This window comes from Aspergillus karnatakaensis, assembly GCF_047715665.1.
Source record: "Aspergillus karnatakaensis strain CBS 102800 unplaced genomic scaffold BJY04scaffold_6, whole genome shotgun sequence".
In the NCBI taxonomy this organism is placed as follows: domain Eukaryota; kingdom Fungi; phylum Ascomycota; class Eurotiomycetes; order Eurotiales; family Aspergillaceae; genus Aspergillus; species Aspergillus karnatakaensis.
Genome location: NW_027395718.1, coordinates 292,016 through 304,408, shown reverse-complemented (window position 1 = coordinate 304,408; position 12,393 = coordinate 292,016). Strand labels below are relative to the sequence as shown.

General features: G+C 49.0%; 5 protein-coding genes and 1 non-coding gene across 6 annotated transcripts; 3 read left to right on the top strand and 3 right to left on the bottom strand.

Annotated features, from left to right (window-relative positions):
* Positions 1–259: 259 nt before the first annotated feature.
* BJY04DRAFT_214316 (P-loop containing nucleoside triphosphate hydrolase protein) lies at positions 260–1,567 on the top strand (the record flags this gene model as incomplete). Its single annotated transcript, XM_073715187.1, has 1 exon — positions 260–1,567. One exon carries the CDS (start codon positions 260–262, stop codon positions 1,565–1,567), a length of 1,308 nt encoding a protein of 435 aa, XP_073575332.1.
* A 386-nt stretch (positions 1,568–1,953) lies between these two features.
* On the top strand, positions 1,954–2,837 carry BJY04DRAFT_135287 (polysaccharide biosynthesis domain-containing protein). Its single transcript, XM_073708567.1, has 5 exons — positions 1,954–2,105; positions 2,156–2,180; positions 2,233–2,517; positions 2,576–2,612; positions 2,667–2,837. Exons 1-5 carry the CDS (start codon positions 2,061–2,063, stop codon positions 2,728–2,730), a joined length of 456 nt encoding a protein of 151 aa, XP_073575331.1. The 5' UTR covers positions 1,954–2,060; the 3' UTR covers positions 2,731–2,837.
* Positions 2,838–3,175: 338 nt separating this feature from the next.
* On the top strand, positions 3,176–7,468 carry BJY04DRAFT_231017 (ABC transporter ATP-binding protein; the record flags this gene model as incomplete). The annotated part of the gene is made up of 5 exons (XM_073719422.1): positions 3,176–3,722; positions 3,779–4,439; positions 4,490–6,359; positions 6,404–6,529; positions 6,576–7,468. Exons 1-5 carry the CDS (start codon positions 3,298–3,300, stop codon positions 7,466–7,468), a joined length of 3,975 nt encoding a protein of 1,324 aa, XP_073575330.1. The 5' UTR covers positions 3,176–3,297.
* An 83-nt stretch (positions 7,469–7,551) lies between these two features.
* On the bottom strand, positions 7,552–8,820 carry BJY04DRAFT_179864 (dienelactone hydrolase family protein). The gene is made up of 3 exons (XM_073709969.1): positions 8,386–8,820; positions 8,224–8,305; positions 7,552–8,169 (listed from the first exon to the last, which is right to left on the bottom strand). The coding sequence occupies exons 1-3, from the start codon at positions 8,624–8,626 to the stop codon at positions 7,641–7,643; spliced, it is 852 nt and encodes a 283-aa protein (XP_073575329.1). The 5' UTR covers positions 8,627–8,820; the 3' UTR covers positions 7,552–7,640.
* A 1,148-nt stretch (positions 8,821–9,968) lies between these two features.
* BJY04DRAFT_t23 lies at positions 9,969–10,057 on the bottom strand. Its single transcript has one exon. It is a non-coding gene; the product is annotated as a tRNA-Gly (tRNA).
* A 1,081-nt stretch (positions 10,058–11,138) lies between these two features.
* On the bottom strand, positions 11,139–12,338 carry BJY04DRAFT_231014 (class II aldolase/adducin family protein). The gene is made up of 2 exons (XM_073719421.1): positions 11,965–12,338; positions 11,139–11,901 (listed from the first exon to the last, which is right to left on the bottom strand). Exons 1-2 carry the CDS (start codon positions 12,263–12,265, stop codon positions 11,297–11,299), a joined length of 906 nt encoding a protein of 301 aa, XP_073575328.1. The 5' UTR covers positions 12,266–12,338; the 3' UTR covers positions 11,139–11,296.
* Between the last annotated feature and the right edge of the window lie 55 nt (positions 12,339–12,393).

Below are 12,393 nucleotides of genomic sequence, written 5' to 3'. Positions count from 1 at the left end.
TGGTCTGCCAGCTACCAACACAACTTTGACTTCACCACTTTCAGCCTACAATTCTTCCTGGAAGTCTTTATTACTGTCAAAAAAGCCCGTTAGTTCTCCCTTGATCACCCTACCACCCATTCCCTGCTCTTATTATTGACATCGTCTTCACTGTCGACTTTCGATCCAGGCTGACATACTCGAACCGTTCTCAGTTGAGGATCGTCGCTTCAATTCAACCACGTGCTGCCGATAGTAGCAGATCGCAGCGCCTCGAGAAATGTCCTCTACCAAGGTCTTCGGTGAGCTAGAGGAAAATATCAAGAATGGTGACCGGGGCTTTTCTTCGAAACGAACGATGCTGGCTGATGGCACGGAACTCAACCCGAAACACTGTGACTACTTCATACTGGATGCCTGCAAGATCTCCACCGTTCCCCAAGAGCAGCAGCAAGCAAGGATTAGGTTCATTCTAGAAAAATATCCCTTGGACGCCGCCCAACTCGAAGCATTCCAAGCGGCAGTCACCAGGATCGTATGTGGGCTGTGTTTAATACAGGGCCCGCCAGGCACCGGAAAGACAAGGACCGCGCTTGTCATTATCCTTGTGCTTGCTTGCCTTGATATTAAGGTCATGTTGGCTGCAGGCCTCAACCAAGCTGTGGACAAACTGTTGCAAGGTGTGATTGATGCCATTCACGAGCATGAGCCCATTCGGAGCTGGATTGGTACCGTTACTCGCTCTCGAACATTGTCGTGCCAGCTCGCCGAACTACGGAGTGGGCGAAGACAAGTTGCTGATTCTGCCATCCCGCCAGCATATGAAATGCATCACATGGTATTAGATATCGCTCAGAAGGAAAGGGTATCTGGGGACAATAAATCCAACAGATTGATAGATCTTATCAATCAAAACCGCGTACGGCTTCTCCGAGGCGATGCGTACAAGGAACTGAGGGATTCTTTCAAGGATACGCAGGCGACTTTGTTTAGGAGTTCGAGGGTTGTCGCAACAACTCTGAGCAATACTAATGAAGTATTCCGTGCTGCGTTTCAGCCAGTCTTCTTAGTCTGTGATAATTCAGCGCAATGCCTGGAGGGCGATCATGCGACAGCCATGACATTGCCATCTCTCCGCGCAGTGACTCTCGTTGGAGACCCCCAACAACTCGCGCCAACTGTTATCTCGAAAAGGCAGAATAGAAAGCGCGTGAAATACGAAACACGATCTCTCATGGAGCGGCTCATCAAGGCAGGGTATCCGTGCCTCCGTCTCAACAACAATTATAGGAACCACCCTGAGATCTTAGAGTACTTTAGCAACTCAATGTACGAAGGCGACATCAATGCGATCAAGAGAGGCGGCAGGGAAGATGTCAGTATGGACTGGGACTATTCAACCGGATACCAGCAAGTCTTGCACGAGCCAGCAACAACACTAACCCCCTCGACAGCGTCTATTGAACGAGCGGGCGCCATAAGGGTCAGGATCGCAGAGCTGGAGCTGGAGCTGGCCCCGCTTAGGCTTGAGATGGAGAAGCTCAAGATAGAGCTGGCCGAGGAAGAATCCTCCAAGCAGGAAAGCTGAATATGCGGTGTTCATTCTCTCTCTGACATGAAGATGATGGTGTTTGTGAGCCCTTCGTTTCGTTGTTTGCCTTTCGAAAAGGATAAAAAAATCCAACGCTGCCTTCTCTAGGCATATGTACGGAGTATTTCTTGTTCATTATTGAGCCTATTTCATTGAACCAAACCTGTTCTCGGAGCCCCTACGCGCAACAACAGCTCTTGCTCTCATATATTGCGGAGGGCAACATGCCAATCAAAACTAGGGTAGATAGATACCTACCTACGGAGTACCTGCCTAGTAGGTAGTAGGACCTTGACCGCCAAGACATCCTCCAATGACGTAGTGCGGCGGGGTTTTAGGCGGGAGCAAATTCTCGGCAGAAAAATCGAGCAGCGCGGGGTGATGAGGGAGTCATTACAAACCACTGACTATCGCTCCTCTTCATACTCTTTACTATCCTTCGTTTTGCTCCTTGTCATATTACCTTCTGACAATCGCAGTAACCTCCAAAATGTCCAAGCCATTCGACCCAGAGCAGGCCCAAAACCTGGATGATGTAGGTATTTTATCCCCACACTCTCATGACAGTGCTGACAGGTTCACTAGATGGAGAAGCAGTTCGCCGTTAAGGGTTAGTTCCCTCATCGTCCCCAAGCAGATCAAGCATAACTCACACCGTGCAGCCGTGGAACACCTGATGACATACTGGTCGATTCTCGAGAAGGTCCCCGGATCACAATTGCGCCTCACAAAGTTGGACGACGAAATATACGAGCACTTCAAGGAGGAATTCCCTGACTTCGACCCCGCCGCAACAATCGACGAGGACTCGATGAAGAGCAAGGAGGGCAAGGAGAAGTGGCGGAACTGGATCAACCAGTACGAGAAGAAGGTGCACGACTTCAACTTCGGCACTATGCTGCGCGCGAACCCCAAGACCGAGTATGAGCAGGACAACACAATCTTCGGTGAGTCGTGACCGATTCATTAATAGCGCGCGGGCTCTTTTACTGACGGGAATTACAGCCATGCGGATGCAGTTTTACGCTATTGAGATTGCGAGGTAAGTCTCCTGGTGATGCTGCATGTCAAAGACATGCTTATTAATATTCTCTAGAAACCGCGCTGGTCTCAATGACTGGGTCTACGAGCAAGCACAGGCAAAGAGCAAGAGCTCATAATTACAGTGCCTGCGTCAACAACAACCGGTTGCTAGAGCTTAGATCATAGAGACTATCCAGGCACGTCGGACTTCCGAAGTTGCTTATCCGACATTCCAGTGACCATAGGCTTCGGATCGCAGCTCGGCTCACGGCTCTGTCGGGGAGCCCGATACCAGTGGCGTTTCTAGTAGAGCCATCACCCTGGTAGCTTTTCCTAGAGTCAATTCGGAATATGGCGGATGCAAATGTATATAGAGAATTTCTTTGTTGCAAATGTAGCGGTGTTCAGCGTGGCATGGGCCTCGTGGTGAGAACAATCCAACCCGGCCCTTTGATCTCGTGCACAAAACCACTTCTCAATGTGACCGCATTGGGACGGGGGAATACAAGAACACAGCCATCAGGTGGTACCCTTGTCTTTACTGGTGATTCCTAGCCAAATCAAAGTAAGCTGGCATTTAACAAGCTGGCATTTTACAAGCTGGCATTTTACAAGCGACCTGCCAGTTTGTGTTCGTCGTTATATGTGATTTCTCTTCCCAAATAACACCAATGCAGAAAACCACAACTCAGCATTAGCCAACTATGGCTGTACCTCTGAAAGATCGCTTGCTAAATCTCTTCAAGACGCCGCTGTTCGATTTCACAACAAGAAAACATGTCCCAACATTGGTTATAGCCTCAGTGTGCTGCTTCATCGCTAGTTTTACAACGCCTCTGTTCTCCGTCGTCCTTGGCGAGGTTTTCGATCAGTATACACTATTTGGAGGGGGCGAGATCACTGGTTCGGTCTTTATCCACGGCGTCACCAAGGCCTGCATCCATTTTGTCGCTTTAGGCGCTCTTGGGTGGTTTTGGAATGCAGTCTACTTTATCCTATTCGTCATCTTTGGCGAACTACAAGCTGCGTGTGCTCGCGGGAGATTATTTGAGGGCCTGTTAAGGAAGGATCAACGGTTCTTCGAAGAGCAGGAAGAAGGCGCACGTACGTTCTTGGGATCTCTTCAAGTGTAAGCTCAGTCTATGCCTGTCACTGCGAGAATATTCTATTCTAATCTTGTTGCAGTCGTATACAGGAACTACAGACGGGTACCTCTAATTCCCTGGGTCTCGTCTTGCAATACACCTTTCGAACTCTTGTGTCTCTCGGTGTTGCATTCTATACCTCCTGGAACCTTTCCCTGGTCATCCTTGCGGGACTGCCAATCGTCTCCTTGATCGTTCCTATCCTTGCACCGAAAATCAACGCTGCCATCGAAAATCAGCAAAAAGAACTCAAGACTGCTTCGAAGGTCGTGAATATTTCTGTACTTGCTATCGACACCGTTAAGTGCCTTAACGCACAGAGCGTGGAGGAGGATAAATTCAGTAGCGGGGTGGACAAGGCGGCATCGCACCATGGCAGACAAGCACATTTCAATGCCCTCCAGATTGCAGCGGTGGGATTCATGATGTTTGCAATGTTTGTGCAAGGCTTTTGGTATGGAAGCACTTTGGTAACGTCTGGAAAGCTCTCAGGGGGCGATGTTATTAGGACCTTCTGGGCTTGCTCTACAGCCGCCCAGTCCCTCGAATCCATGATGCCGCACTTGGTCTTCTTGGAGAAAGGTAAAGTCGCTGCAACTGCCTTAAGGAATGCTTTACATGGCGGCGCGAAAGAAGCGTCAAAGGAGATTCAAGGAGCACTCTACCCGAGGCATTGCGAAGGCGATATCAAGGTGTCAAACGTGAGTTGTCAAATCTTGTTGTCGAACGATACTCAGTTAATGTTCAATAGCTATCATTTGCATATCCCTCACAGCCAGACAAACTCAGTCTACAGTCCACAAGCTTTTGTTTCCCTGCCCACACGACAACGTTTGTCATTGGTAAAAGCGGATCTGGAAAGAGCACGCTTGGGCAATTGCTTACTCGCTTCTATCTACCAACCTCAGGAGAGCTATTTATAGACGGGAATCCCATCCAAACGCTCAGTGTAAGCTGGATCCGAAACAACATCACCTACGTCGAGCAACGAAGCATCCTCTTCAATGAAACGATCTTCAATAACATTGCTTTTGGCAAGCTCGGGCACGGAAACGTCCAGAAACACGAGGTAGAAGGATCTATAGACTTGGCCATGCTCACGACTACCATCGCAAACCTTCCACATGGCATTGACACACTTGTTGGCGAAGGAGGTAACGCTCTTAGCGGGGGCCAGAGGCAAAGGGTTGCGATTGCAAGGGCTCGACTACGAGATACCCCGGTGCTTATCTTGGATGAGCCAACTAGTGCTTTAGACGGTGCAAATCGCATGCAGGTGATGAATGCCATCCGGAAATGGCGGAAGGGAAAGACATCAATCATCATCACGCATGACATGTCGCATATCAGAGATGATGATTTTGCTTATGTCTTGGACCAAGGCTCTCTCGTACAGGCTGGGTACAAACGCGATCTTAAATTGAATCCCTTTTTGAGTGAGTTTTTCAGACAACCTGAGCCTATAGATTCAAAAGACGAATTCTCGAAAAGCGGATTCTACAGTGACTCTTCCGATGCGTCGTCTTCGACACCAGGAAACGGTCGACTTCCTCCAGCAATTCCGAGACGAACGTATTCCAACCATTCTTCTCTGCAGCATTGGGGGAGCCGAAGAAGTTCGATATTCAGTCGTGGTCAGATGCTCTCACGAGATGGTTCTTTCAGGAAAGACGCGCTTGTGAGATACACTGAAGTTGAGCTGGATAGCCTCCCTATCAAGGCCGAGAAACTTCAATCTCAAAATTCATCCTCCAAACGCTCGAAAGTACGCCAGCTCAAGTCACGTCAGCAGAGAATAAAGTTGCGGCATGTCAGGTCAACAGACACGATGCCGCCCAGCATCGATAATCCCATACGAACAGCGTTAAAGTCCGTCGTACCAAGCTTGTCACATAAACAGCGCTTCTTCCTGCTCATTGCGGTTCTATGCGCACTTGCCCACGCCAGTGCGACTCCGCTTTTTTCTTACTTTCTCTCCTGCCTACTTCAGACATTTTACAATGGCAAGAACGAGGCTATGCGGTGGGCGTTGGCTGTCCTAGGAATTGCGATCTGCGATGCATTTATCACCTACTTCATGTATCATCTATTCGACACCTGCGGCCAATCATGGGTGGATCGTCTTCGAAAGAAGGCTTTTCACCAAGTTCTAGACCAAGAACGAAGCTGGTTCGAAGACAATAGGAACAGTGCGGCGCAAATATCAAGATGCCTGCATGAGAGTGGAGAGGACGTCCGAAACATACTCGCCCGTTTCAGCGCATTCGTCCTGATTTCCCTTTTGGTCACAGTCATGGCCGTTATTTGGAGTATGGCGATATGTTGGAAACAGACACTAGTTGCGCTGTCGTGTGGTCCGATCATTTACGCCGTCACGAGCGGGTTTGAGACCACCAGTGGCATTTGGGACAAGCGATGCACAGCTGCTCGAATGACTGCGTCTGAGGTTTTTCTAGAAACATTTTCGGAGATACGGACTGTGAGGAGTTTGACGCTAGAGCACCACTTCCATCTGAAGCACTTCAAAGCTGCCTCTCAGTGCTTGACCTTGGGTTTGCGGAAGGCGATATATACCGGGCCTCTTTTCGGGCTAGTAGAGTCTATGATCGTGTTTATCAGTGGTGAGTTAGATGAAGGTCTGTTTCCGAGCTCAAACTAACAAAAGCAGCTCTACTATTTTACTACGGAGCAACTCTAGTACGGTACAACGAGTTCACAGTCGACCACATTATGTCAGTGAATTCTGTTCTCCTCTTCAGCATTGCATATGCAAGCACCGTCATGACATGGAGTACGTCCCTTACTTCTCTTAACACAACTCTAGCTAACAAGGGCAGTACCCCAGATTAGCAATTCCCGCGAAATGGCACAACGCCTCTTACGTCTCGTTGAACTTCCAGTGCAAGCCTCCCATGAGCATAAAGGCACCATTCAAACACCCAAAGCAGCTCCTATTCGCATAGAACGATTAACATTCCACTATCCGTCTCGTCCAGATGCCGTTGTCCTCCAGAACGTCTCCTTCAACATCCCAGAAGGCTCTTGCACAGCAATAGTCGGACGCTCCGGGTCCGGAAAATCCACAATAGCCTCGTTGCTCTTGTCACTTTACGAATCCCCATTGTCATATTCAGAAACGCCAACTTTCTCCCTCAATGGTATCGACATCCGTAAACTCCATACTCCAAGCCTTCGCTCTATGATTTCGATCGTCTCTCAACAACCAACTATATTCCCTGGTACTATTCAGGAAAACATCAGCTACGCCCTCGACCCGTGCTCACCACTTAGTACACTCTTCAACGTCCGCGCCGCAGCCCGCGCAGCCGGGATTGACGAGTTTATCTCTTCGCTGCCGAAAGGATATGAAACCGTTGTCGGAGATGGGGGCATCGGACTTTCGGGTGGTCAGGCTCAAAGGGTCATCATTGCTCGCGCTCTCCTGAGGAACCCGCAGATTCTTGTCCTTGACGAGGCAACGTCAGCTCTGGACCCGGAAAGCGCGGAGCTTATCAGGCAGACCGTGCGGGGGCTTGTTGATATGAGGCGCGGATTGACGGTTATAATCATCACGCATTCGAAGGAAATGATGGAGATTGCTGACAATGTTATTGTCTTGGAAGATGGGAGGGTTGTTGAAGAGGGGGCTTATAGGACTCTTTCTAAGCGGGTTGGTGGCAAGCTTAGGGGTCTTGTTGAGCATCCAGATGCGCATGGCAGCGCCATGTAACAGGAATATAGCCCCTGGAATCTCTATGAGTGATTAATGCTTAGTTGGAAAGATTCATTCACCTCTTTCGGATTAGAAAATACTCCTGTAAAATATTGGTACTGTTCATTATCTCGAAGCAAATAGCCTATCGGGTAGTTCCAAGATCCCAACAGCAGATTGAAGCTAAAAACTAAGACGAAGCCCTATCAAACCACTTCCTAAAAAATTCAACTGCTTGGTCCTCTGCCTCAACAGCTTGCCTCCCACTCTCCTCGGCATTTGTATCAGCCCTAACGCAGAACCCATGTCCCGCCCCCACATATACCTTCACCTCATCATCCTCCTTGCCCTCCACAACCCTCTGTAGAGCCTCAATTTGCTTACCCTTGAGGTTGTTGTCCAGGTCGCCCAACGCGTAGCTAACAGGCAACGTCGTTTGCTCAATGTCCCCCGGGATTTCCAGAAGACTTGGATGGCCGGTGAACCCAGCGTCGATGAGCGCCTTCTTGGCACCATTAACTGTTATTGAGTCTCCTCGAGCAAGGAGTAGTGTATGTTTTCCGCCCCAACAAAATCCTGCCGCACCAACTGGGAGATTGCTTCCTTCGGGGGACTTGCGGAGAGCTTCGAAGAAAGCAGAGACAATGGGGTAAGACTTTGCAGGGCGGTTCGTGAGTATGAACGGAACTAAAGCAGTCGCAGCAGATGCTATATGGTATCTGGTATAATCAATTGATATCAGTTCTTTTAGGGAAATGGCAGAGGGAATTTACGGTTTGACAAGCCAGTCATAAAGCGACGCCGTCCTCATGACTGCGCGGACTGAGTCTATGGCCCAGACCGGTGCAGCGGTTCCTATCGCTCGAATATCAGCATTTTGCACGTTTCGAGATCCTCCAGAGTCTAGGTGAGTTGAGATAGAAATGTGCACATACCTTTCATAAAGTCCGGCAAGTAGACCCTAAACCCTCCTTTCGCGGCATAGTTATCAGCTAGGAGCCGATTATTGACGAACTCCCAGCCAAAGGCATCTGGGATAATAACAACAATGCCCCTGACTTGCTCTGCGGGGATCGAAGGCTCGGATACATAGACGTCCAATCCATGGAGAGTCGTGACGTTACCTTTAGGGGTGCCGTCGTGAACATGGCCTGTGAAGCAATCTGGGCAAGACATTGTCAACGCGTATAACTCTTTAGTGATGATATAGACTTATACGGAGAGAGAAAAAGAAATCTGAGAAAGCTTGGCTGTTGCTTGGAAGGAGGATGTGGTTATCGTGATCTGACGGGGATAAGGAAGGCTATCTCCGAACTGGGTGCTGAACCCTACGGAATCCTACGGAGTGGTGCGTCTCCGTAGGATTCCGTAGGGGTCGGTCAAGGTTTGTCCATACATTACTCGTTCAAATTATAGTCTCAAATGAGATGAACGACCCAACGGGCATCTGATCTGGAACGGGTTATCTCTCGCACCTTGCGTTGCGTGGTTCTCGGCACTAAAACATCCCCTGCTGTAGAGCTCAACAATAGCGACCAGGACTTGCTAAGTGAGCTCTGGGGCTTAAGCATGGCTAAGCAATTGAGAGAGATTGTGATGAATATTATGTGTTTGGGCCGTAGAGATTGGCCGGATCAAGATAGCTCCAATGTAAGGATATCCGCATCGCAATCCATGTTAGTAGACTCTACCCATCTACTTAAAAGCTGCTACTCAACACTTGCGGCTGGCTGCCCCTTTCGTATTCTATGACAAGGGACGCTTCAACCCGCAGGACTAGACGAACCATGCAAGAAGCAGAGTTGAAGAAGACCCAGGGGCTCTTGTTGCATGGTCCAGTAAAGTTCCAGTCCATAAGGTCTACTGGCATCACTCAAGCGCATTGATCATAGTCGGATCGAGCTATCGATCTCATACTTGGATCAAAGGTCTCGGAAAGTGAAATTTGCCAAATTCGAGCAGGTGTCAAGGTTTATAGGCCTCCACACGTGGCGTAATACATGGGTATACCTATACCCGTGGGAACCATCATCGATGGCTTCCACATAATGGATAGGCCTCGACTCTGCTGTGTCAGTCTTTCGAACACAGCCAGCTGTTATGAACAAGATGCCACACTTGGAATCAGCATTCAGCACACTATAGTCGCCGGCTTCTTCATACACGGTATTGAGGTGGATTTAGAGCAGCAAGTGGGTATTTTTTTGTCGAAGGAGAAAAAGGTTAGTATGCCTGCTTCCCAAATAGGAAATTGAGACCAGCAGGCGACCCGAGTTCGAATAATAGAGAGTTCGAAGACGTGAGGTTAACGAGAACGTATGGTGACTATGGTCATGGTGCTCAAGTGCGGAGGCGGACGGCGCTAGTGCATTTCAGGACTAGTGTACCCTATAAGGGACTAGCGTGACCGGGGGCGGCTAGCCCGCTTCGGGAGCTGCGGTCCGTGCCCGCGTTCGGATTTTGAGGCTGTGCAAGCCCCCTGAGCTATCTCGCTCGACCACAAGCAAAAAACAATGCGTGCGCTGGCCGAGGTTCGAACTCGGGTCGCCTGCTAGTCTCAATTTCCTATTTGGGAAGCAGGCATACTAACCACTATACTACCAGCACGATCTTGTTGAAAAAGAGCTCTTTTCCACGAGTTTTGATCAGCTATCACTGATCCGTGATGGAGCCCTCAAGACTGCACTTTGGAGGGCTTTGCTTTGATCTTGCATAGTGAATGAAAAGGGTATCATCATAGGTATCTAGAGCTCATTCAGGAACAAGAAAGACTTGAGCGTTGTGGAGAAAAGGCAGCACTGTTGCCACGCATGGGTCGACGCCAGAGGGCTAATCCAGTCACGTGCCTCGCTAACATCGTGCTTTGGCGATGAGCTCGGGTGTTTTTCGGCATGGATTTGGCACCTATGTTGCTTCTTAATGGATTTAATTCCAATAGCGGTGGGTACCGGATGATTGGGAGCGTGATATAGACCTTTACGGAGTAGAGAGCTTGCTGTGGAAGTTGACACGGCACTTACACGAAAGAACCTAACTCTTTATATATATTTGAAGAACCCTTGACTATAGTTCCCGATGTTACCTCTCCCGTTTTAAATACGACTGAACTGACATTAGCAAAGCATACTCAGGTGCAAAATATTTTCTACATACTCGATCAGGATGCCCGTCCCTTATCACCCCATTCGCGGTACCTGCACCAGCTATTGTCGATCTGAAAACCTACCGGGTCAACGAAACTAGTGCTACCATCTTCGCGAGCGATGTTAACATTGTAAGCTTGGTTTTGATTATATAATTAGGGCTTGGTATAACAATCATAGTCGACGCTGGTAATTGCTGTAATAGTATAACAAACGAAGGTGGTAGCTTGGACTGAGTTGTTAGAGAAATCCATGCATCTTCAGTTTAAATTGAGATGAGCTCAAAGTAAGTCTCCCTCCGTAAACCTAGGGGCATGAGTGGTGATGAAGTATGAAGCTGTTGAGTGATGAACAGTTTATTGCCTTCGAGATATTCGTTCTTGTGGCAGGCTTCGGGAGTGGGTAGGGCTGTAGAGAAGCCACTCATGATGGGGTACGACTCAGCCGCAGGTCGACCCTAGAGCTAATTACCAGGAAGCCTAACATCGGTAGATTTCCTCAGCTCCATGAACAAGAGATATAGTCGTTATAACACTTACACATGGGATGTTTAGGTCAATGTACAAGTCCACATAACTCGGAGGTATAGTCGAAGCTACAAACCAGCAATATATACGATGCCTTTGATAAGCGGGGTGAACTTCAAAAAGGACCAGGACCGAGTAAAGCTAAGACAATATACTGCCATCGACGTACTGCAGGATTACAACAAAAATTCACCCTTCGTCTTCGCAACCTGCTCATCATAATAGGGCTGGAAAGCCAGCCACCCCTTCTCTGGTCCTCCAACCTGCGGCGCCGAGTAGGCCGCCTCCTCATCGCTAATGAAAATCTTCTTATACCCAGCCGTGGACGCCGCATCGGCCAACAGCTGCGCCTGGCATGTCTTATCGAGACTAATAAACCAGAATGCCGCCTCATCGACACTCCCACCTACAGTCAGCAGACCGTGGTTCTGAAGAATGGCAGCTTTGCCATCTCCCAAGGCCGCAGCAATACGCTTTCCCTCTTCGCCGTCGAGAATAACGCCCCGAAATTCTCGGTATACTGCATGGCTCTTGTAGAAGCGGAGAGAATCCTGAGTGATCATTTCGAGCTCACGCCCAAAACAAGAGAATGCCTTGCCGGCGACACTGTGTGCGTGGCAAGCAGCGTTAACGTCTGGTCGTGCTTTGTGGATTTCGGAATGGATAGCAAAGGCTGGAAGGTTCACAGGCTCGTCGCCTTCGACTACATTGCCTTCTTCGTCGACGAGAACAAGGTCAGAGACTTTGATTAGGGAGAAGTGTGCAGAGAGTGGGTTGATCCCTGTGTCGCGCATTAGCATCCTCTTCACTTATGAGCCATGGATTGGAAATAAATGAATCTCACAGAAATGGTCAGTCAAGATCGGATCACGGACAGAGATATGTCCCGCAACGCCCTCATCGAAGCCACGGTCCGCAAAGACACGGAATGCAGCGGCTAGATGCTGCTTGCGATAGAGGCGCTCATCCTCAAGGTTATCGAATGCGGGGTAGCTGCGGATTCTGAGAGTCTTGCCGCTCTTCGTCTTGCCTAGGACTTGAACCTGTGGTGGCTTTTCGATTCGAGTCGTAGTAGTCGGGGCGGATTTTGAAGGCACAGGGGTCACGGCTGGAGCTTGAATGTCATTAAGATTTGTTGGAGCCATGTTGGGTATTTAGCGATGCTTGAGGTACAACGAAAAGTGCCAGGATGTGAAATACAAGCCAGTTTACTCGTTCATTTACAAAGCGATTACTGCGGGGTTATACCTACCTATATAGTTCAGATCTACTC